The following is a 22,977-nucleotide window of genomic DNA, read 5'->3' on the forward strand; positions in this document are numbered from 1 at the left end:
TTACCCCCTAAACTACCAAAAATCGCACATTTGCGCCCCTCTGACCTAACGCCGTCTATCAACGTTTGTTTTTTTATTATTATTATTCAAATGACGGGGCCACTTGTAATAATTTGCAACGGCCCTTTAATTTGGGGGATTTTTGAGAAAAATAAAACCCTAATTCGTGATTAGGGCTTACAAATTTGAGAGAAATAGACCAGATTTCTTCGCATTAGCTTATGGTCTTACCATGAGTTTTTGATGATTCCTGACTAAACACACTTGAATCACTAGAATCTGCCTCATCAAGCTCACCCTCCGCCTCTTCTTGAATCTTAATCTCACCCTCTATCTCTTCTTCATTCCTAATCTCACCCTCTGTCTCTTCTTCATTCATAATATCACCCTCTACCCCTGCCCCATCCAGTTCAACTCCACTAGTTGCCTCTACCCCTTCCACCCTAGTCACGGTTCCTAAAATCTGACCATCATTCTCAGCTCTAGCCTTACCATCTTCTCCTTCTTTTGCAATATTAATCTCCTCCCCCCCCCTCCATTGAGAGTTTCTAAGTTCTCACCATCACTTTCCTCCAGAAACAAGGCAAGTGGTGTGATAGAAGGCATAGGATCCCTATCATGATCAGCAAATAGTTGAATTTTCTCTTGGCCAACTAATTCAAAATAATCTATCACTTGATGACAATGTTTAGAATTTCTAAGGTGAACTAGGCCATTCTCTATCTTATAATCTCCATCACACGCATATACTTTATTAGGTTTACTCCCATAACACTTCTCGAATTCATGAAAAATCCGCTCAAATGTCTTATTTTCAGCAGTATCCTCAATCTCAACAGCATTAAAACCATCATAAATCTATTCATCATTAGCTTCATCTTTTTTCCATATACCCCAAAAGTTGAAAACAAAATTAACACGACGCGGCATGCTGCACAGATATACAGAGGAGAGAAAAAATTCCACAACTTTGTTCATGCTATAATCGAAGAAGAAGAAGAAAAATTGAAATTATATAAGAATTGCATGTTGCCTTAAACACTATATCACGAATAAACTTCTATGAGTACTCACCTTGAATCGCGCTGGTGCTTGCAATGTTTCGTTGTTCAACTGATAATCCTTCTTCGTCTTCCCCCCTCTTTTCTTCGCGTTGTCACCCTCGATAAGTTCTACAGATTGGAGGATGTTTGGAATGGTTGGAGACTGTTGGAATGAGAGGTGGGTGGGAAACCCGAGTAGATATTACAAGTGGGCTCCGCCATAATAATAATAATAACAAATGTTGACTGACAGCGTTAGGTCGGAGGGGCTTAAATGTGCGATTTTTGGTAATTAGGGGATAAGTTGCACGCACAGTTAGTAAGATAAGCAATACGCTATAAGAGCTTATACTTCGGGGGCTTATCTGCACCTTAACCTTTTTTTATTTAAAAAATAATAAAAACCGTACCCTTATAAATATATACTACTAAAACAAATTAAAAACTTCATGTGCCTTCTCGCAATCGTTAAAGGTGAGAAGTCCAACCTTTCACTTTCATCAATTTAATTTGAGGGACATATGACCAAGTGAAAAACAATCTTTTGATTTTGTTACAATAGTGCATATGTTATTGAGTAATGATTTTTCACAAAATTTGACAGTCACGCTATATTATTATTATTATTATTATTATTATTGTTGTTGTTGTTGTTGTTGTTGTTGTTGAACCTCTTTTTTTTGGGATATTGAATTCAACTTTATTTTATTGAATTGCCTTCTGAAAATTAAGCAACTACAAAAATGAAATGTTCACTTATTTCCTAGTAAAATTCGGTTACATGTATTTATATTTTATTTCTAACAACCACGTCAGAACATATATTACACGCATGTTTGATTATATATTAAATACATGTTGTAATTTTAAGAAAAAGGAAAAAAAAATTGAAGCACAATTGATTCAAATCTGAGCAATAGTATTATTCTTATTAAAGAAGTATTAGTTGGTGCTGCGCCGCCACATTAAACCAATTGGTTTGTAGTAATTTTGAGGGATGATTGGTTGTTGCTTTTCGCCGCCGCGTATTCGCAGAATATAACTGAAAAGAGGCAAACATTGCATCTTATGCTCTGATGGTGAACGTCTATCCATTCTTTGTAAGGATGCCAAATCTTTCTCCACTCCTAAAATTCTAATCCTTAAAACTCAACCTATTTTAAATTTTGATGATGCACCCAAATCATTTTGGCCCAAATCTTTTGATGATGCACCCAAATCTTTCAGCCCATATTCTAATCCTTACATTTAAGGCTGATAATTTATTTAAGCCCATATTAAAACAATGTGAAAAAATGCACCCAAATCATGACAAATTATCACGCTTTCAATTTGTCGCCGGCAGCAACCCATAAACGCACCCAATTGACTTTGCCTACTAATTTATTGCATGCCATTGAGATTCTTACATTTGTCAAATCTGCAGATTGCTATCCGAATATTTCGATTGCTTATAGAATTTTATTGACTGTGCCTGTAACCGTAGCATCTGAAGAAATCGTTTTTTATGATATTGACATTTTTGTATATATTTATTATATAAAGGGCCTTTTTATCTTATTTTGCCTAGGGCCCCTGAAATGTTAGGAACGGAGCTGTATACACATCATATAGAATTCGCTCTCAAAACCCAAGCTACCGAAAAGAGGGTACTTGAGGTGTTATAAATCACGTGCTGTTTATACTGAAACGATGTGGGATGCACACGCCACCAATGGGACTTGAACCAATGACCTCCCGAAAGAAAAGGTTTTTGATGTCTTGACTTTGGTGCTTGGGCTAGACCTCCTCGATTGCTAATAAAAACACGTGCAATTAGCACCAATAATTATAAGGCGTCACTTTGTCAATAATTTTTCACACGACGCATATTAATTAGTATTTATCTTTATCGTGCTCATGTCTTTATTGTGTTTGATAAGGTGTGACTTGTGAGTTTGTGCTGGATCAATCTTTATCTTTTGTGTTTTTTTTTTCATATTATCATTTTGATTGGTATTGTTGTGCTCTCTATTTTACATGATACTACAGTTTTAGAATATGGTGTTCCTTCTTATCCATGCATTTATGATGTCTGCACACGAATTGAGAATTCTTACTGTTAAACACCATATTCTTCTTTCACTACATGGGAAGAGATGGACATCAAATTTTCCTCAGCAACATGAAAAAACCATACTATGCAAGAATATGTGAAACTACTAACATTAACCACAAGGTAAGAGGCACTAAAATTGTTCAGCTCAAATCTGAGATATGATAAAAATTCTAAAACAATGTAATTCAGTTACAAGAATCATGCTCAGTTGTGTGCGTGTGTTGGCCAAGCGGTAAGGAGTTAATGCCTAAGGCCAAAGGTCTCGGGTTCGAGTCCCCTGTGCCGCGACCTTTAAATTTCTTTATTTAATACTGTTAATTTATAAAATAAAAAAAAGAACAAATCATGCTCAGTCCATTGCTGATGATGATGACTTCCACCCTCCCAGATCCTCATTGGAAAACCCCCTGCTTCGTACGTTCTGCAACGACAAAAAATGGTGAAACGTCGCGAAAAATCACATTACCTTCGTCCACAAAGAGTATACTATTTTCTTTCTTCAGACATGACCCCACTCATTTTTACACGATCCTCACGCTCTATTCGACCACAGCCACTAAAAACACATCAACCAACTATTTTATTAAATCTCGCGCAGAACCCAAAATAATATATATATTCTTGATGGACAGAGATAGTACTGAATGGAATCATATATTTCCCTTTCAAGAAAAAACATAGATATATTTAACCTGGTGAGTGAACTTGAGGCTGACATTTAGCCCTCCACATAATGTCCCATCCTTGACAACATTGTACATAGTTGTTGGAACTCTTTCAGCCTCAAACGCCGCCTCAAGAGGAACTCTGAGAATCCAACAAAACATTCAAAAAAAAAAAAAAAAAACACATTTTTCATTCATTTCATAAATATATAGAGGCAGATAATTAAATTAAGTAATTTACATACATCACTTCACCAACAAAGTCATCAGCACCAATAGTGTCTTTATCCATAATCCTGATTTTCAGTTCCTTAACATCCTTAGAGATGGAAAACATGAAGGTCTCGTTCCACGTGGGCGACGATCCTTCAACTGTAGTAACAACATTTTTCAAACATCATCGGTTCGGAGTTTAAAATTATTTAAGGTCACTATCTTGGGACGGTCTGGGTCAATCTTTTTGAACATGTAGAATTAGGTCAATTAATTTGAATTTCGGTATTCCTTGGCCACATTTAGGCTCATATTTGGGTCAAATATGGGCCCAAATTTCCCGATTGAGTCCAATGTGGCTCACAAACCCCGAAATTTAAAATAATTGGTGTATTTCTGCAAGTTCGGAAATTTTTTGCCTAGATGCACCTGATGCAACTTTGCTTGTTTTCTCCTGATCTTGGCATTTGATTATGGCATAAGCATCAGTGCTGGCTGTTGGAGACCAAATTAATCAAATGAATAAATTTAGTAATATTGTTATTGTAATATATAAACTGTAAACAATATTGTACGTTTAAATTGGTCGAGTATTTTTGGCTAAATTGTGATTTTAAGCGTCGTATCGAAATCATGGTTGCCATGCAAATAACAAGAAAAAGATGATCAAGAATATATAGATCATCAGAAATGAGATTTTTAATTATCAGATCAAATAATAATAATAATCTTTATAAAACACACACACACACACAATGAGGGTTAAAGAGATGACATACATAAAAAATCTGTGCTCTCCAAACCATTGGCATCGACAAGAACAACTTCAAGCGTTCCCTGCGGCATTTGGATATAATACAGAGAGAGAGAGAGAGAGAGAGAGAGAGAGAGAGAGAGAGAGAGAGGAATTCGATAGTTTTATCTTTGTTGGATGATTCTTAAAATTGTTTTCTTCCTACTAAAAAAGAAACTTTGTTATTTTGATTTTCAAACAACAAAACTTTTATTTAATTACTCACACCCTTTTGCAAAATTTATAGTATATATAGTGGTATTATATTTGAGAGAGAGAGATATGTTCGTTGTGAATGCTATGTCTAAAAACATGGAAGGTGGTAGTTCATGCAGTTACTACAATGGCGTACAAATATATAAGTTTCAACATTTTACAAGCTCTTCAACTCTGATTTATTTTTTATAATCTTATAATTAACATTTACTATTATACAAAAATAACTATCATGATTTGTTATTTTCATTGCATGCACTTTTAATTTTATATCTTTTCAACTTTATTATAGTTGAGACTCCTTATATTGAGAATGCTAAATGTGTTGACAATTGAGAATGCGTGCGAACACACGCGAATAAGTCAATATTTTATATGGAATTAAGAATAAATCAATGTAACGCATGAATATGCAGTCGTCGCTTGTCTAAATTCGAATTCTGGAGGATACAAGATTTTCGCCATATCAACGAGATATAGCTATTTGTGAGTTATATTGATTTATTCATTATTCTCATTTCTCACATAAAATAAAAATCTCAATGAAACCATACCCTAGTATATATTTGAATTTATAATTTTTACAATAAATTTATAATATTCTATAATAAATTCATAATGTATACTCTCGAACTTATTTTAACTAGGGGTGTAATCGAATCGAGTCGAACCGAATAGTGGTGTGCTCAAGTTTGATTTGTTTAGTATCGAATCGAATCCCGAACTTTACTTACCAAATACTTTGAGGCTCACGAGCCTAATCGAACGTATATGAAATTTCTAAATTTATATTTATATTTAAAATATTGATTATTTTATTTTAAAAATAAATTATTTTATTCAAAATAATAAATATATTAATGATTTTCTTATAACAAACAAAATTAATTAGAGATTTAATACAATTATTATTAATTTTAGTGGATAAATATAAGTTGTATATATATACTAATAATTTATATTTTTCAAGCTGAATCACCTGACGAATACTACTAAGTTCAAATTTGATTTGTTTATTTATCGAGCTTCTCTAAACGAAGTTAAACGAGCTTTTTTCGACCCGAACTCCGAATAGTTCGCGAGCGGCTTAGTTTGTTTACCGCCCTGATTTTAACAACTCCCTTTAGATATAAGAAAAATAAATAGTTGATGTACCTAATCTGCGGAAGCCATTTTAAAATATAGATTACAAATAAAAATACGAAACAAGAGAAAACTAAATAAATAAATAAATACATATTGAAATTATGTGGCAACGTGAATTGGAAGTTGGAAAAGTTAATTATATAGTTTGTAGTTAATGACAAAACTACATAATCAATTCCAAGCAAGTTCGCATTTACACGTGCCACGACTTCTACAAGATTGACCTCACTTGGTCAACATTGTATTATATTTTGTATAGTTTCATGTTTAAGGATATATAAAATAAGAAGTGGTCTCCTGCATGTACACTCTGGTGTACCGTAGACTTAGATTGTATTTGACTCGAATTCTGATTTAATTGGATTATTCTGATTCATTATTTTTTTTATTTTTTTTTGAAATGGCATTAATACTAAAACTAACACAATCTTAGAGTGACATTAACACTATTTTGTTTTACAAATAACATTATTTTGAAAATAACACTAATTCTGTTTTGTTTTACAAATGACACTAACACCATATCGAAATGACATTAATACTGAACATTCGAATAGGATAATTCAGTTGGGTCGGGTACGATTCGGATATACCGTACACCCGGATGTACATGAGATTTTGTGATAAAATAATTATCATTATGAAAAATGATAATTATCATGAAGAAACTAAAGTAGTAATATTTATTCTTTTACTCTTTACTTATAAAGTGATAATTATATTAAAGAAATATGTGATCATAGAAAATTTATCCGCACGGTGCATTTGCTCTAGGAACATATAGATGCATACATAATATATTAAAACAATTTAGTAGTCTTTAATATTTCAAATAATTATTTGAAATGTGAATGACTATTCTATATAAAACTATGATTGACGTAACACGACAAATTTATGATTCGATCGGTAAACGTGATTTTATTAATAACATTCGTATATATCTCGTGGTTATGAATGTAAAAAAAAAAAAATCAAAATCGACATGTCGATCCGAATAGACCAATAAAAAATGAGGGTTAGGGATGAAAATTTTTAGTCCGAAACTTTTTTAGCCTGAATGACCCAAACCGAAAATAGCCCGAGCCCGATAGGATTGGCCCGAAAACCGAGTGGGTTGGCCCGATTAATCGAACACTTTCTTAATAATTGATTTTTAAACTTTAATACTTTACTTTTTAATTCGATAATAACATTTTGATGCTTGTAGAATATATTTTGATTTTTTCCTACTGTTAATAACAAACATCTATGATATAAAAGTTAAATAAAGATAGACATTTATGTTAAATTTATATACAATTTTTTATCGAAAACGAAGTAATTAGATATTATGTAAATTTACATTAAAATAACACTAATTTGTGTATCTAAACCAAGATGAAATGTATTGATTTAAAAAACACGACATGTTTTTATTACAAGAGTATGATTATCTATAAAAAAAAATTAAACATATAAAAAAATCGTAAATTTGCAGGCCCGAACAGGTTAGCCCAAAACCAAGTGGGTTAGGGTTAGGTTCAAAAAAATTTAACCCGAAAAATAAAAAATCCAACTAGCCCGAACCGAAAATAACCCGAAACCAAATGGGTTGGCCCGAAACCGAGTGGGCTGACCCGATTGACATCCCTACTCGTGGTACATGTGTGGTCCAATATTGTTTAAAAAAAAAAGTATTTTGTTCTTACCATATTTTAAGGTAATTGGTGTTTTACTTAAATAAATTACTCTCTTCGTCCCACTTAACATAGCCCCTTCAGTGGGAGTAAATGGGTCATGTTAAATGGAACGGATGGAGTAATATCTAAATTTTAGTTTATCTGAAATTGTAATTGTGATTAAAAAATCATGATGTGTGTATCTTAAAAAATTTCATTTTGTAAGTCCTTAAATTTAAACATCTATTTGTTTGAATAAGTCTTTTAGTATGCCTATTTTAATATGTCCTCCAATTGAGTGAATTTTCTAACTTGCCTCGTTCTTATTAAGTAAACTTATTTTCTCTTTTAGAATGTCTCAAATTAATATATAGTCCAATTTCTGTAAAAGGTGATGCATATTTTTTTACTCATTTACTAATATACCTCTATTTTACTTTTGATTAACTCTGGTATTAAAAAAATGAACATGGATATATTAGGAACATTCTTATAAAAAAAATTTCAATAAATTTTTTAGTCCTTGTGCAATACTCAATCAACTTATATAAATTGGACGGAGCGAGTATAATTCATGAATTAATATTAAAACAAAAAATTTGACCTTTTGGAAACGAACATTATGATAATTTAGGGTTTATAATTATTTTTTTATATTTATTTGAATTAATAATAGATTAACTGGGTTCATTAATTCAAAGTTGGTGTATATAATTTTTTAAATTCTAATTTTTTAATGATAAATATTTATTAGGGTTCATAATATAATAATAATTTTTATTTTTATAAAAAATAATTATAAAATAAAGAAATTAAGAGTGGTACACACTATATTTTGGGACAGGGGATCCCATCTGCATATCCATACTATATTAAAAACAATATCTACACTTCAATGAAAAGCTAAGATTTCAATCTGAAATGAATTTCAAATTGATTTCAATATTGAGTGGCAATTTTATAGTTATAATAAAATTGAAGGTTTATTTGTAAATTATTTTTTTTTATTTCTTTATAAAATTGTGAAATTCGACCTTACAATGATTTAAAATGTGAAAGTTATATTTATTTAAAGATTAAAATTTATAAACATTCTCTCTCCTCTCTCATTTTTTTCTGAATAAGTATTTTTTATTTTTTTTTTCTTCTTATTTTACCTTTATAATATCAATTTTTATTATTATGAATTTTTCTTTATTTTTTTCAATATTCGGCTCAAATATCTTCAGTTCAAATTATAATTTTTATTATATTTATAAATATAGTAATTGAAACGGCAAAGATACAAATACTAGTATATCTAGGTTTTAACAGTCAAATCAAAATTAAACAACTTACCGCAAAAACATAGCGTGGAAATTTCAAAATATTTGAATGGTTCCGTCCAAATTAGGCAAATAGTAAATGAGGCACACGCCAATGTAGAAAATTCCTACCATAAAAAATAAGCAGAAAAAAAAAAAAAAAATACTCTCAACAAACAACGCTTTCCACGGTTACTAATTCGCCGAAATCCCCTTCCCCTTTCTCCCACCTTTCTCTCTACCTTCCCTCTCTCTCTCTCTCTCTCTCTCCCTCTCTCACACACAAACCATACATATATCCATAATAAATAAAGACTCACACACACAACATACACACACACACACACACACGACATTAATTACATTATCCAATCCAATATAAACTAAATTAAGACGAGAGAAACTGAAGGCATGGCTAGAAAGGCGGCGGCGCCATACGTGATCGAGGTGACCGTTATTTCGGCGGAGGGTTTGCGGCTGAGCCGAAGCCAGCCGGTGAAGAGGAACTCATACGTGGTGGTGAGATCCGACCCGTTCAACTCGCGTAGAACGGGTACGGATCGGGAGGGCGGGGGCTACCCCGCGTGGAACGAGAAGGTGGTGATGGAGCTGCCCGCCAATGCCCGTTTCCTTACGGTGGAGGCGCATTCGGGCAGCCGCCTCGTCGGGGCGGCCCACATACCCGTCTCCGACTTCGCCGGCGGCTTCCTCCCCCTCAACTATTTGAGTTTCTTGAGCTATAGGTTGAGGGATGCTAATGGCGCCAAGAATGGGATCCTCAATCTCTCCGTCAAGGTCAAGGCCGCCCCCGCCCTCGCCCTCGCCCCCGCCTCCGCCACTTGTTCCGGCAAGCCGTGGGGCGGGGTTCCGGCCCACGGTGATCATGGGATTGTGACTGGGATTCCGGTATCGTATAAATGTTAGTTATACTACAAGAAAAACGCACAAAGATGACGGTTAAAAATCGTCGTATGGGTCTTGTGAGAACTGTCATGTATAGTAGTGCAGACTGGAGTGTATATACAGTCTCTTGTATACATGACGGTTAATTTTAGAAGTGAATTAGTGAGAATTTAATATTATTGTGTAAATTAAGAATATTGTTTGGATGTGTCTATAATTTGGAAATATGGTTGAGGATTTTGAGAAAGCATGAAGAAAATGTTTTTTTTTTTTTTTACAAGAAATATCTAAATATAATTAATTATACAACTCACCTCATCACCATCCAAACGGTGGAAAAACATCGTGTGCCATCACAACACCAAACAATACAACACTCCGTACCCAGGCGGGAATATCAACACCATCACAACACCAAACAATGTAACGCCTTGCACGTAGGCGAAAATATAACACCACCTAAAATGGAAAAACATTACTGTACGTAGGCGGGATTGAACTCAAGACCTCTCACAAATGAGAGTCTTTGAATGTCTCAGTTTTACCACTACAGCAAGGCCTCATTGGCAAAACATGAAAGAAATGTTTATAAGGAAAGTTTTCAATGTATAGGTAATTAATCATGGAATTAATACAAATATTTTGAGTTTCCAAACAAGACTTGATCTTTTGGATGTTTGACCATTTATTTAAATTGAATGAAGTATTGTTATGAATGAATATATAAAGTTATGAATTCAAAGAAAGAGAGAAGGAGAAGAATTAGGACGAAGAATTCAAACTGCAGTGTGTTTGAGTGCTAATGTAACTGGAACTTGGATTCTTGGAAGATTCCTTGCAATGTTGTTTTAGTCTATTTATTATATATAGTTGAGAATGTAATTAATTACATGTCATTTTCACTATTTTAATCTATCCGATTATCAATTGGTTGTCCCATATATTATATAATATATATATAGAGTGGTTCAAATTAGTTCTCAGAATGGTACACTATTATTATTTGATTATTATTATTATTATTATTATGTATGAAACATTATGAGTTCACTATAAAAAATTTATGAATTCAATTTTTTTTTATCTCTTTTCTCATATTTGGAATTCAAACTTTGTACCATAAATTTATTCATCAAAATGATGAATCATCGTAGAACTTTACGATTTAAAGGCTAAAAATAATTCATATTTTATTATATTAGATTCATTTAATATGAATCAATCTCTACATATACGATGTATATATGTGTTGTTAACCGGCCACCTTAAATACTATAATCCCTTTAAAGAAAAAGAAAAAAAAAAAACAGAAGATGTTCCATTTTCTATTCATGAGAATTAAGAACCATATATATTCCATGTGTTGAAAACATAAAATCAGCTCCTAATATTTCCTCTAAAAAACGCTTATATATGAAACTGAAATAATATATATCAAATTAAATTAAAGATCATTAAGTGTCACGGAGAAAGCAAATGAAAAATATGGTCTACTTTAATTAATTTTCAGAACTGATATGGGAAAAAAAGTGGAAATTACATAATCAAATAAAATAAAGTAGTATAATATTTAATTAACTCGTCATTTTCAAGCTGACCAAGTCCAACTCCAAAAGAATACAATCTATCTGAGTTGTCTCTAACTCTCAACATCAAACTTAGGTTTCATCATAATTTTTATATTGTTTTCTCATAGTATTTTTTTTTGTCTCAAATTATGTTTCCTTATCTAATTTTGTGTAACTTAGCGATTTTAGCTAGTTTATATTCAATGGTATGAATTGGCAAAATATAGAATATAGTTATAACAATGAAGTCCAAACTAATTACAATAACCAGAAGATTTTTTAAAAAATTAACATGGAAATTTCAACGAAACTTCATCTTCTTTTAAAAAGCTTAATTAGTAAATAAATAGTACACCATTATGACTTCGCAAAATATATGAAAATTAATTGTCATATCTTTTTCATGAACTTTGAAATGAATAAAAAAATACATAAACTTTAATGTTATAGTAATTTTGTCACAAATTCAATTTTCGCTCAAATTAAAACTGACGTGTGGAAAGTCGAAATATCGACATGTATTCATCGAACATGTTTTAAAAAATGATATCATATAAAACATCTCTAAAAGATATTGTGTAAGACATCTCTAAACCGATAAATCGTATGGTTTTTATAGAGTTCAAATGTCTATAATTGAATCTGTGATAAAATTACTACAACATTAAAGTTCATATGCAAAAACAATTAAACTACCATTAAAATTAAGGGAAAATATCATTTTAAACTCTCAAACTATTTTTGCACTATCAATTATATCCTGAACTATTGAAAATGATTTTTTAACCTTAAACTATCAATTTTGTATCAATTGTACTATTCGTCCATTTTTATTTTATTTTTGCTCCAAAAATTTGATGTGGCTCACCGGATACCACGATCTAGTTAGAATTATTCTTTTTTGACCTATATTTATATAAAACGACGTGATTATATGATTTACCAATTAAAAATTCAAAGAGTGAAAAATGAATGAAGGGTACAATTGATATAAAATTAATAGTTCAAGGTTTAAAAAATCATTTTCGATAGTTGATATAATTAACAATGCGGAATTAATTTGGAATTTAAAGCGCCAATAAATAATAATCCTTCTTTAAAGTGGTATGATTTCATACTACTCATTCTTTTTATGATAAATAGTGAATGTATTGTATCCCAATTAATCAATGCAGTAGAGACCTTATGGCGTTGACGACCTTTTCCACCATTCCTGCCACGTCAGCAGAGAGCCGTTGAGATTCTCATCACCATTCGCTTTCCGCATCACTTCTCCCCACCTTCCTCGTCGGTGTCGAATAACGGCTGCAGATTCCTCACGTTGCCAAAGCTACAGTTTCCCATCACCTACTCCCACATACAAAACCCTAATTCCTCCTCAACCAATTATGGAGAAGCCGCCGCCAATGACGATCGAGGTGGCCGTTATTTCCGCCGAGGGTTTGCTGCTGAGCAGAGGAAACAAATCCGTCGAGAAGGGCGCTTTCGTCGTGGTAAGATCCGACCCGTTGAACTCGCGATCAACGGGTACGGATCGGGAGGGCGGGAGCTGCCCTGCATGGAACGAGAAGTGGGCGATGGAGCTGCCCGCCGACACCCGTTTCTTAACGGTGGAGGCGCATTCGGGCAGCAGGCCGACGAGCCCGTCTCCGATTTCTCGGGCGGGTTTCTGCCCGTTAATTAATTATTCAACTTTCTTGACCTACCGGTTGAGGGACGCCAATGGCCGGAAGAATGGGATACTGAATCTGTCGGTCAAGGTCGCCGCTTGCCCCGGGGAGCCGTGGGCCGGAGTTCCGGTGGTGGATGGCAAGGCCACTTGTCGCGGGATTGCGACCGGGATTCCTATTTAGCGGCGGCTTTAGGAATTGATGAAAGAGAGAGCTGAATTTGTTGAAGTACGGAGGAAGTCTGAAGGTACTTGTACCGAATAATTTTATTTAGTAGATCGTACAATTTTTTTTTTTTGGGTCCAAGTGAAATCCTTAAATAAAGCCTAGTAATTTGCACTTGTTATAATAAAAAGTTGTTTATTTTTCGTTGATCCAACAACAAATATATTGAAAGTATAAAAATAAACTTACGGAAGATGGAAGTGTTTTTAAGTATGTGGTTGGAAAATAGTTGAACTAATCTTTACGAGTTTGTGTTATTGTCAATCATGTCTAAAGTCTCACCAAGTTAACCCACGAAAACATAAATTTAAGATATGCAAGTAAATGGAGAACAAAATTAATTGATTTCTTGCATAAAACTATATAAAAAATTAAATAAATTCCATTAATGAACGAGAAATTAAAGAATGAATTGATATTAAAAAAAGATATTATTATATATAGACATATATAAATAGGAATTGGTTTGATTGAGATTTCTAAATATTTTGAGATTTTGAGATAAATGAATATATACAAGTACATTTTGATGAACTTGTTAATTAATTTTTATGAACGCGCGTTGATCTGGGGTTCAATCCCTGCAAGTGGCGTGTTTTTTTAATAAATTAAATAGATTTATATATTCATCATTTATATTGGTTAGCAATACTATTGAATGGGGAGAGTGAGCTATGATTTTATGACTAAGGATAAAAAGGAATATTATTAACAATATGTGGAAATGAGGATGATATATGACATAGTCCAAGTTTCCAACTAACCAAGAAATTGATATTATGAATGGTATTAATTGTGGAAATGAGTAGTATTTTCTTTGGAAGAGGAATTTATGACATATATTTTGTGATTTCCCAGCTGACCAAGTCCAATTGAAAGCACACCTTAATTTGTCTCATCACCGAGTGTCTGAGATATTAACGTATTGCAAAGTATGCATTATCCGTAAACAATTGTCATAAAATAGAATCCTAGCTAGCATAAGTAGGAGATACATTTCGTTTGAGTGACAATCGATCGGAGCATATTTGATAAAGGGTAAATATCATATTAAACCTTAAACTATACCCGCTTTATCAAAAATACCCTGAAACTTTCGAAATGCTCTCAAAACCCTCAAAGTATCAGGATTTTATCAAATATATCCTGCATCTCTTTTCCGGTCACCAGAAATATGACGTGGCTCGCCGGATGCCACAGTGTAATTTAAATTCTATTTTTTTAAATCCATGTCATTTTTTTATTCTCTTTTCTTAATCCATGTCATTCTTTTATATTCTCTTTTATTCTAATCAATCGAAATCGCGAAACGGTAGCAGCCCCACGCGGGGTTTCAGGGGGCAGCGACCTCGACTCCGAGCGAAGCAGCAGCAGATCCGGGCGACGGCGTTGCTTCAGCAGCGGCGACCTCGACTCCGGGCGAAGCAGCAGCAGATCCGGGGGGCGGCGTTGCTTCAGCAGCGGCGACCTCGACTCCGGGCGAAGCAGCAGCAGATCCGGGGGGCGGCGTTGCTTCAGCAGCGGCGACCTCGACTCCGGGCGAAGCAGCAGCAGATCCGGGCGACGGCGTTGCTTCAGCAGCGGCGACCTCGACTCCGCGCGAAGCAGCAGCAGATCCGGGCGGCGGCGTTGCTTCAGCAGCGGCGACCTCGACTCCGGGCGAAGCAGCAGCAGATCCGGGCGGCGGCGTTGCTTCAGCAGCGGCGACCTCGACTCCGGGCGAAGCAGCAGCAGATCCGGGTGGCGGCGTTACTTCAGCACGGCGACCTCGACTCCGGGCGAAGCAGCAGCAGATCCGGGAGGCGGCGTTGCTTCAGCAGCGGCGACCTCGACTCCGGGCGAAGCAGCAGCAGATCCGGGCGAAGCAGCAGCAGATCCGGGCGGCGCGGCGTTGCTTCAGCAGCGGCGACCTCAACTCCGGGCGAAGCAGTAGCAGATCCGGGCGAAGCAGCAGCAGATCCGGGCGGCGCGGCGTTGCTTCAGCAGCGGCGACCTCGACTCCGGGTGAAGCAGCAGCAGATCCGGGCGAAACAGCAGCAGATCCGGGCGGCGGCGTTGCTTCAGCAGCGGCGACGTCGGGGTGACGGTGGTTCCAGGCGTGGTAGCGCGGCGCGACAGCGAGAGAGACGAGAGATGTGTGTGGGTGTGTTTCAGCGATGGAGAAGAAGAAGGGGCGTCGGCTCAAGCAGAGAGACGCCGGCGTGGAGGCGGACGGCGCCGGTTCGCGCCGAGCATTCGCCGGTGTCACGACCGAGCCTAATTAAGGATAATTAAGCCGGGAAACCGTGACTAATGGAGGGAGATTAGAAGCGGGGTAGAAAGGGAATAATCACACAAGGAAGGATCGCATTTCATAATTTAACAAAAGGAATATTTATAATATAACAGAAGTTTAGTCGTATAGACTCAAATAACTAATAAGTTCAGATATCTCTGACTTAGCCAAATAAACATAAAACTTCTGAGTACGCAGCGGAATAAGGTTCTGATTACATGTATGAAGACATGTAACCCTAGAGTTCATTAATACATAATAAGATAAAAGAATCCCGCTCGTCACTTCATCACCATCTGCAGCTGCTCAACCTGCACATTTAGAAATATATGCAGGGCTTGAGTACAAAAGTACTCAGTGGGCACGTATGCCTAAGTATAAAAATACATGCTTCAAAACTGTAAATTGTCATGCCATAATTAAACAGTACAGCAAGGGAGTTTTTCGCTAAAAGGCCCAAGCTTACTAAATTCATTTGTGATTCTTAAAGTTCGACTGCAGTCTAAGTTCTCTTGTAATCTATCATATCTGGAACTTTGTGCCGGAGAGGTGGCCACCTCTCACGGTCACTTGACCGGCCAACCCGCTAGATGACTCACGGTCACTGGTGTACACTAGCCCTGGCAGGATAGCTATCAACTGCTCAAGACCCGAATTCGATTACATGATAAAAGTCACATCAGATAGATATCATACTGAAATTTAAATATTTTATGGCAAGACAATATTTGAAATAACTTCAATTAATTTAGTCATGAAATAACTTGCTTGAACGTAACATTTAAACTCATTTGATATATATGAAAGTAATGCCCACCTGATATAAACTTTCTGTGGTACAGTAGTTCCTTGACTGATTATTAATCTCGTGCTTGACCTTTATTACGAGAATATAAATAAGATACTGCTCAAGTAAAATCCTCAAATAATGAGAATACAGAATTAACTATGCATGATCTATATGCATGAATTATTATTCTGAAATAATAATCAAGGAATTTCTATTGTTAATCCAAGCTATCGGATTTAAACAAAAGCTAAGTCTCGTTTCATGAAGCCGGATAATTAATAAAAATTAATCCGTTCTCTTAGGATGTTATAATCCACTGATTAAATAAATCCATCGTTATTGGTCGTTACTAAGAAATAACTAATTCGGCTTATTCGCTGAATAACCTCATAAATTAATCGGGCTTAATAAATAGGAATAAATAATGTTATAAGATTAAATAATTAAAAGGCTTAACATAAGGCAGCCTAATAATTAATTAAATAGAAGTGGGCTTGAATAATTAACATGAGAGGCCTAATTGAAATAACTTATCGGCTCAATTAATTAAATAAATCTTGGCCCAATAAATAATTTGATTAGCTGGGCTCAATTAAATAAATCAAACGAGGCCCAACGAAGATAATATAACAGCCCAATAAAATAGATGGGCTTCAATTTAAATAAATTCGGCCCAATGAAATAATTTAATAAAGGCCCATCTAAGTAAAATAAATAAGGCCCAACAAATAAATAAGGGCCCAAAAATAATTTAGCCCAAATCAATTAAAATCGGCCCATATAATTAAATCAGAGGCCCAATTACAATAATTAAAATCGGTCCAAGACTCGGCCCAAAATAAAGAAATAACACGGCCCAGATGATTTAATTCGGCCCAAAATAGGTGCCCAAAATAATTAAAAGCCCAAGTAACATAAATGAAGAGGTCCAAAACTAAAATTTTTCGGCCCAACTGAAAAAAAAAACAAGCCCAATCATTTAAAATTTGAGAGCCCAACTCTCTTTCTCTCCCAACAACTCTCGGTTCTCTCTCCCTATTTCCTCAAAATTCACGCACACACACATATAGACGCACATCTCTCTCTCTCTTGCTCAAGATCCAATCGAGCTCTCTCCCTCTCTCAATTCATGGCTGCCTCGTGAGCTCCACCGCCGCTCCTGCTGTGAATCCGACGATCGGCCGCCGTTCTCAGCTTCACGATCCTTTTCCTCTCTCAAAACTCGAACCAGGCGCTGCCGTTTGGAGGGGCTGCTGCGTCTCCTGGTGTCGCCGCCGACTGCTGCTGATATGCCGGAGTCGCGGCCTGCTGGGGAGCGCCGTCGTCGGCCGCTCTGGAATCCGGCGACCGTCACTGAGCAACCGGCGAATGGCTGGCAGCGTCGTCTCCTTCTCTCCTCCGACAGAGCCCACAATCGTGCCCTAGACTTCTGGAAATCGTCGCCGCGTTCTGGTCTCGGCCGCCTTCTCCGAGTCGTTCCGGTCCCGATTCAGTCGTCCTTTCATCTGTGGCAAAGCAGAGGCCTGCTCACGGTTGCCTATTGCTGCGTCGTCGGCTACCTTCTAGATTTACGCCGCCTCCGTTGATTTTCTGAGCCCCGACGCCGCTGCAGCTATCACTTCTTCTCCGGCGAAGCAAACTTGCCGCCGTCGCGACATCTCTGGAGATCCGCGAGCACCCGCCGCTGTACTCAATTTCCGCCGAGCAGGGGTCCGCTGTTGCTACTATCTCCGGAGTCGAAGGTTCGAGCCACGCCACCAACTACAGCTGCTGTTTCGCCGGGTCGCGGCCTGGAGTTCTATCGCCGGACGTCGCCGCTTGGGAGTGCCGCCGCCAGCCGCTGCTGTTAGCAGCAAAAGTCCGGCAGCCTCCTTTCCCGGAGCCGCCGTCGCCGTGAGTCGCAGAGCTCCGACAGTCCACTACCACTCAATCTAAAGCTAAGTTCTCTAGTCTCGTTTGTTTTCGTTTACGCGATTGGTGTCGAGGAGTATGCATATTGATTCAGTTGAGTGAGAAAAGTCAGTGCTAACATTTAACAGTGTGAGGATGTCATAGCTAAAATTGTCCGATCACGAGCTAGGGTGTATCCTTTCTTATTAAACTGTGGAGCCTATTTTCATGTGTATACTGATCATACTTGGATGGATAATATGCATTATAGGACATAGCATATTGAGCTCAGTAAATACCTCGAATGTGATCGAATTGATTGCTTGTTGTTGAATCGAATGAAGTGTGAAATAACTGAAATGAATTTGAAGGTGCTGTTGTTTTAATAAATGCAGGTGAATAAAGGAGGAATGGGGAAAATTTAGCCAAAACTTACCTCCTTTGAAGTTGGCAGCAGTTTTACAATTCTATTTCTTTCCTTCAAATTTTCTGGTTTCTGGTGTCAAAGGAAATGGGTGAAGGGAGTTTACTGACTGAAATGTTAAAGGACATGGAGGGAGTAAGTGGAAGAATTATTGTGGCAATGATGGTAATGGAAAACAAAGCATAGTGGTGTAGAAAAGTGGTGAAAGTGGTGGGAAACAAAATTAATGGAAAGAAAAAGAGAAGAAAAAGAAAGGATAAAAAAATGTAGAGGAGAATTATTGATGTATTTTCTCTGTCTCGGTGATTCAGTAACTGTAAGATGGATCACGTGCTCGTATCTACTTGTACTATTTATTTAAATAATTCTCGATTTCGACATGTGATATCTCGCTAAAATCGATAAGTTATAAAATGAATCTAAATTAAATCCGTAGATTTAATTCGTTTGTTTTTCTAATATTTAAATTAAATCCGCAGATTTAATTAACTCACGAGTCAGAAATAATCCACGACTTGAATAAAAATAAAATCTAATTCCATCTCGCTTAAAAATAATAACGTGACTTTGCTAAGTCAGTTATAACTCTGAAATAATATCATTGACTGCTTAAACAATATAAATTCAGGATCATAAGCTGAATTCATATCAGAATAATATCTGGTTTCATTTACTGATGAACATAAATAAACACTCATTACTGGATTTAAATTATATAAAAGAGCGGGTCACTACATACTACCCCTCTTAACAAAAATTTCGTCCCGAAATTTGCATATTTCTTCTAAAATAGTTCGGGGTATTTATCCTTCATTTTGTCTTCAAGCTCCCACGTGGCTTCCTCTTGTCCGTGGTGTCTCCATAAGACTTTCACTGATGTGATTGCCTTATTCCTGAGTTGTTGTACTTTTCGATCTAGAATGGCCTCTGGTCTCTCTTCATAACTCAAGTCTGGGCAAAGGATCATCTCTTCTTGGTGGATTATGTGCTTTGGATCGAAAACGTATTTTCTGAGTTGTGATACGTGGAAAACATTGTGAACGTTTCCAAAACTTGGCGGTAATGCCAACCTATAGGCTACTGGGCCTATTCTTTCCAAAATCTCATAAGGTCCTACGAATCGGGGCCTAAGTTTTCCCTTGACACCAAACCTAGTTATCCCCTTGGTAGGAGATACCTTTAGGAATACCTTGTCTCCTATTTCAAACTGTAATTCGGTTCGGCGTGCATCAGCGTAAGATTTCTGTCTATCTTGCGCCTCCTTTATTCGCCCTCTGATTTGGCGGACTATCTCAACCATCTCATTTACCATGTCTGGTCCTAAAACTTTTCTCTCACCCACTTCATCCCAATAAAGTGGTGATCTACATTTTCTTCCATACAATGCCTCATATGGTGCCATATCGATAGTCGCCTGGTAACTGTTATTATAGGCAAATTCAATCAACGGCAGCACTACTTCCCAACTTCCACCTCTATCTAACACCACTGTTCTCAACATATCTTCGAGGGTCTGAATTGTCCTCTCAGACTGCCCATCTGTCTGCGGGTGGAAGGCGGTGCTGAAATTTAACCTCGTGCCTAACTCCTTCTGTAAGCTCATCCAAAATCTAGAAGTAAATTTTGAGTCTCGGTCTGAAGTGATCGACACTGGTACACCGTGTAAGCGTACAATCTCTCGAACATACAACTGAGCTAGCTTGTCTGACCCATGTGTGATCGGTATTGGTATAAAATGAGCACATTTTGTGAGTCGATCCACTATTACCCAAATGGCAGTGTTTCCTCTCTTTGTTTTGGGCAAACTGGTCACAAAATCCATTGCTATGTGCTCCCACTTCCATTCTGGGATTTCCAACGGTTGTAGTTTTCCATATGGCCTTTGGTGTAAGGCCTTCACCTGTTGGCATGCTAGGCATTTCTCCACAAATGACGCTATGTCTCTCTTCATTCCTTCCCACCAAAAGTGTTTCTTTAGGTCCTGATACATCTTAGTACTGCCTGGGTGGGCAGTATAAGGGGTATCGTGAGCCTCACTCATGATTTTATCCTTAAGCTTATCATCGTGGGGGATGCATATTCTTCCTTCAAAGAGGATAACATTATCTGATGCTTCTTGATAATTCTTGACGCCTCCTTTTCTTACTGTTTCCCGTAGTTTTTCCATCTTCCCGTCTTTTCTTTGTGCTTCTACGATCATCTTCCTCAAGTTAGGTACTGTTGCCACAACGCTTGCTATCGTCCCTGGTGGTTTAACCACTTCTATGCTCATTTTGCTAAATTCCCTTATGAGCACCGTCTCTCGAGTGATGAGAGCTCCCAATTTAGATTGGGTCTTACGACTCAATGCATCAGCCACTACGTTGGCCTTGCCTGGGTGGTAGTTAATACCGCAGTCATAGTCTTTCACTAGTTCGAGCCATCTCCTCTGTCTCATGTTGAGGTCCTTTTGCTCGAAAAAGTATTTCAGGCTTTTATGATCTGTGAATATTTCACACCTAACTCCATATAGGTGGTGTCTCCAAATCTTCAGCGCATGCACCACTGCAGCTAACTCCAGATCATGAGTCGGGTAATTCAGTTCATGTGGCCTAAGCTGTCGTGACGCATATGCTATCACTCTTCCTTCTTGCATCAGCACGCAACCAAGTCCATTTTTGGACGCGTCTGTGTAGATCATGTATTCCTTATCAGCTGTTGGGACGGCTAACACTGGTGCCGTAGTTAACTTCTCCTTAAGTTCTTGGAAGCTCTTCTCGCACTCCTCTGTCCAAGAAAATTTTATTCCCTTCCTGAGTAGTTGCGTCATTGGCCTTGCAACTTTGGAAAATCCTTCCATAAACCTCCTATAGTAACCTGCCAATCCTAAGAAACTTCTTATCTCATTAGGGTTAGTAGGCGATTTCCATTCGCGCACTGCTTGCACTTTTTCAGGGTCCACTTTAATCCCTTCTGATGATACAATATGTCCTAAAAACGTGACTTCGCTGAGCCAAAACTCACACTTGCTGAATTTGGCATAAAGGCGCTCTGTCCTCAACGTTTCTAGAACAATTCTCAGATGTTCCTCATGGTCTTTATCGTTCTTCGAGTAGATCAGGATGTCATCTATGAATACCAAGACAAATTTGTCTAAATACGGATGGAACACTCGATTCATGAGGTCCATGAACACGGCTGGCGCATTAGTTAGCCCGAATGGCACAACTACAAATTCGTAGTGGCCATACCTAGTTCGAAATGCCGTCTTAGGTACGTCTTCTGGTCGAATCTTCAGCTGGTGATAACCAGACCGCAAATCAATCTTCGAGAACACGCTTGCTCCCTTGAGCTGGTCGAAGAGGTCATCTATCCTTGGTAAAGGATATTTGTTCTTCAGTGTCACTTTGTTCAGTTCCCTATAGTCTATGCACATTCTCAATGTGCCATCCTTTTTCTTCACAAAAAGTACAGGTGCACCCCAAGGTGATACACTTGGCCTAATGAATCCAAGTTCCAAAAGTTCTTGCAGTTGTATCTTGAGTTCTTCCAACTCTTTAGGAGCCATCCGGTATGGTGCCTTCGAAATGGGAGCTGCCCCGGGCTCCAAATCAATGGTAAACTCAATTGGTCTGTCCGGTGGTGGCCCTGGCAGAATCTCTGGAAATACATCTGAAAAGTCCCGTACAATTGCTACATCTTCTATACTCTTTTCAGTACCCAGTTCTCCGTGCAAGTATACGAGGTAAGCTGGGTATCCTTTCTTCATCATTTTCGTTGCTTGTAGGGCGGAGATGATCATCTTTCTTCTTCCCATACTAATTCCGTGGAAATGTGACGGCTCCCTTCCTGGGGGTCGAAACAATATCTGTCTTTCGTTACAAAGGATGGTGGCATAGTTCTCGGCTAGCCAGTCCATTCCTAGGATTATGTCCACATCTCCCATCGGTATAACATAGGAGTTGTTCACTACAATCTTGTGTGACCCTATGTTCAGTTCTAGGTTCAAGCACACATGATCTACTGTCGTCATCCCTCCTATGGGTGATGATATACTCAACTCTTGGTCAGCTCTTTCCATTTTAAGTTTTAATGTGTCAACACATGTACTTGA

At 37.1% G+C, this 22,977-nt stretch overlaps 3 protein-coding genes across 4 annotated transcripts; 2 read left to right on the plus strand and 1 right to left on the minus strand.

Annotated features, from left to right (window-relative positions):
* Positions 1 to 3,224: 3,224 nt before the first annotated feature.
* On the minus strand, positions 3,225 to 5,052 carry LOC130999151 (elicitor-responsive protein 3-like). Of its 2 annotated transcripts, XM_057924655.1 has the most exons (6): positions 4,909 to 5,052; positions 4,799 to 4,878; positions 4,449 to 4,514; positions 4,052 to 4,178; positions 3,834 to 3,948; positions 3,225 to 3,562 (listed from the first exon to the last, which is right to left on the minus strand). In XM_057924655.1, exons 2-6 carry the CDS (start codon positions 4,863 to 4,865, stop codon positions 3,491 to 3,493), a joined length of 447 nt encoding a protein of 148 aa, XP_057780638.1. In that variant the 5' UTR covers positions 4,866 to 4,878; positions 4,909 to 5,052; the 3' UTR covers positions 3,225 to 3,490. The 2 variants fall into 2 exon arrangements, with proteins under 2 accessions (XP_057780638.1, XP_057780639.1); XM_057924656.1 differs by lacking the exon at positions 4,449 to 4,514.
* Positions 5,053 to 9,264: 4,212 nt separating this feature from the next.
* On the plus strand, positions 9,265 to 10,289 carry LOC130999149 (BON1-associated protein 2-like). The gene has a single exon (XM_057924653.1). It carries the CDS (start codon positions 9,551 to 9,553, stop codon positions 10,061 to 10,063), a length of 513 nt encoding a protein of 170 aa, XP_057780636.1. The 5' UTR covers positions 9,265 to 9,550; the 3' UTR covers positions 10,064 to 10,289.
* Positions 10,290 to 12,110: 1,821 nt separating this feature from the next.
* LOC130999150 (BON1-associated protein 2-like) lies at positions 12,111 to 13,596 on the plus strand. The gene has a single exon (XM_057924654.1). The coding sequence runs from the start codon at positions 12,999 to 13,001 to the stop codon at positions 13,461 to 13,463; it is 465 nt and encodes a 154-aa protein (XP_057780637.1). The 5' UTR covers positions 12,111 to 12,998; the 3' UTR covers positions 13,464 to 13,596.
* Positions 13,597 to 22,977: the final 9,381 nt, after the last annotated feature.

Source organism: Salvia miltiorrhiza, chromosome 8 (assembly GCF_028751815.1).
Source record: "Salvia miltiorrhiza cultivar Shanhuang (shh) chromosome 8, IMPLAD_Smil_shh, whole genome shotgun sequence".
NCBI lineage: Eukaryota > Viridiplantae > Streptophyta > Magnoliopsida > Lamiales > Lamiaceae > Salvia > Salvia miltiorrhiza.

Excerpts from the sequence above, each read along its gene's own strand:
- LOC130999151 (XM_057924655.1), bottom strand. The coding sequence starts at position 4,865 with ATGCCGCAGGGAACGCTTGAAGTTGTTCTTGTCGATGCCAATGGTTTG. Across the intron at positions 4,515-4,798 it reads GGAGAGCACAGATTTTTTAT|CCAGCACTGATGCTTATGCC; the intron begins GTATGTCATCTC and ends GGTCTCCAACAG. Across the intron at positions 3,949-4,051 it reads GACTTTGTTGGTGAAGTGAT|AGTTCCTCTTGAGGCGGCGT; the intron begins GTATGTAAATTA and ends TTGGATTCTCAG.
- LOC130999150 (XM_057924654.1), top strand. The coding sequence starts at position 12,999 with ATGGAGAAGCCGCCGCCAATGACGATCGAGGTGGCCGTTATTTCCGCC.
- LOC130999149 (XM_057924653.1), top strand. The coding sequence starts at position 9,551 with ATGGCTAGAAAGGCGGCGGCGCCATACGTGATCGAGGTGACCGTTATT.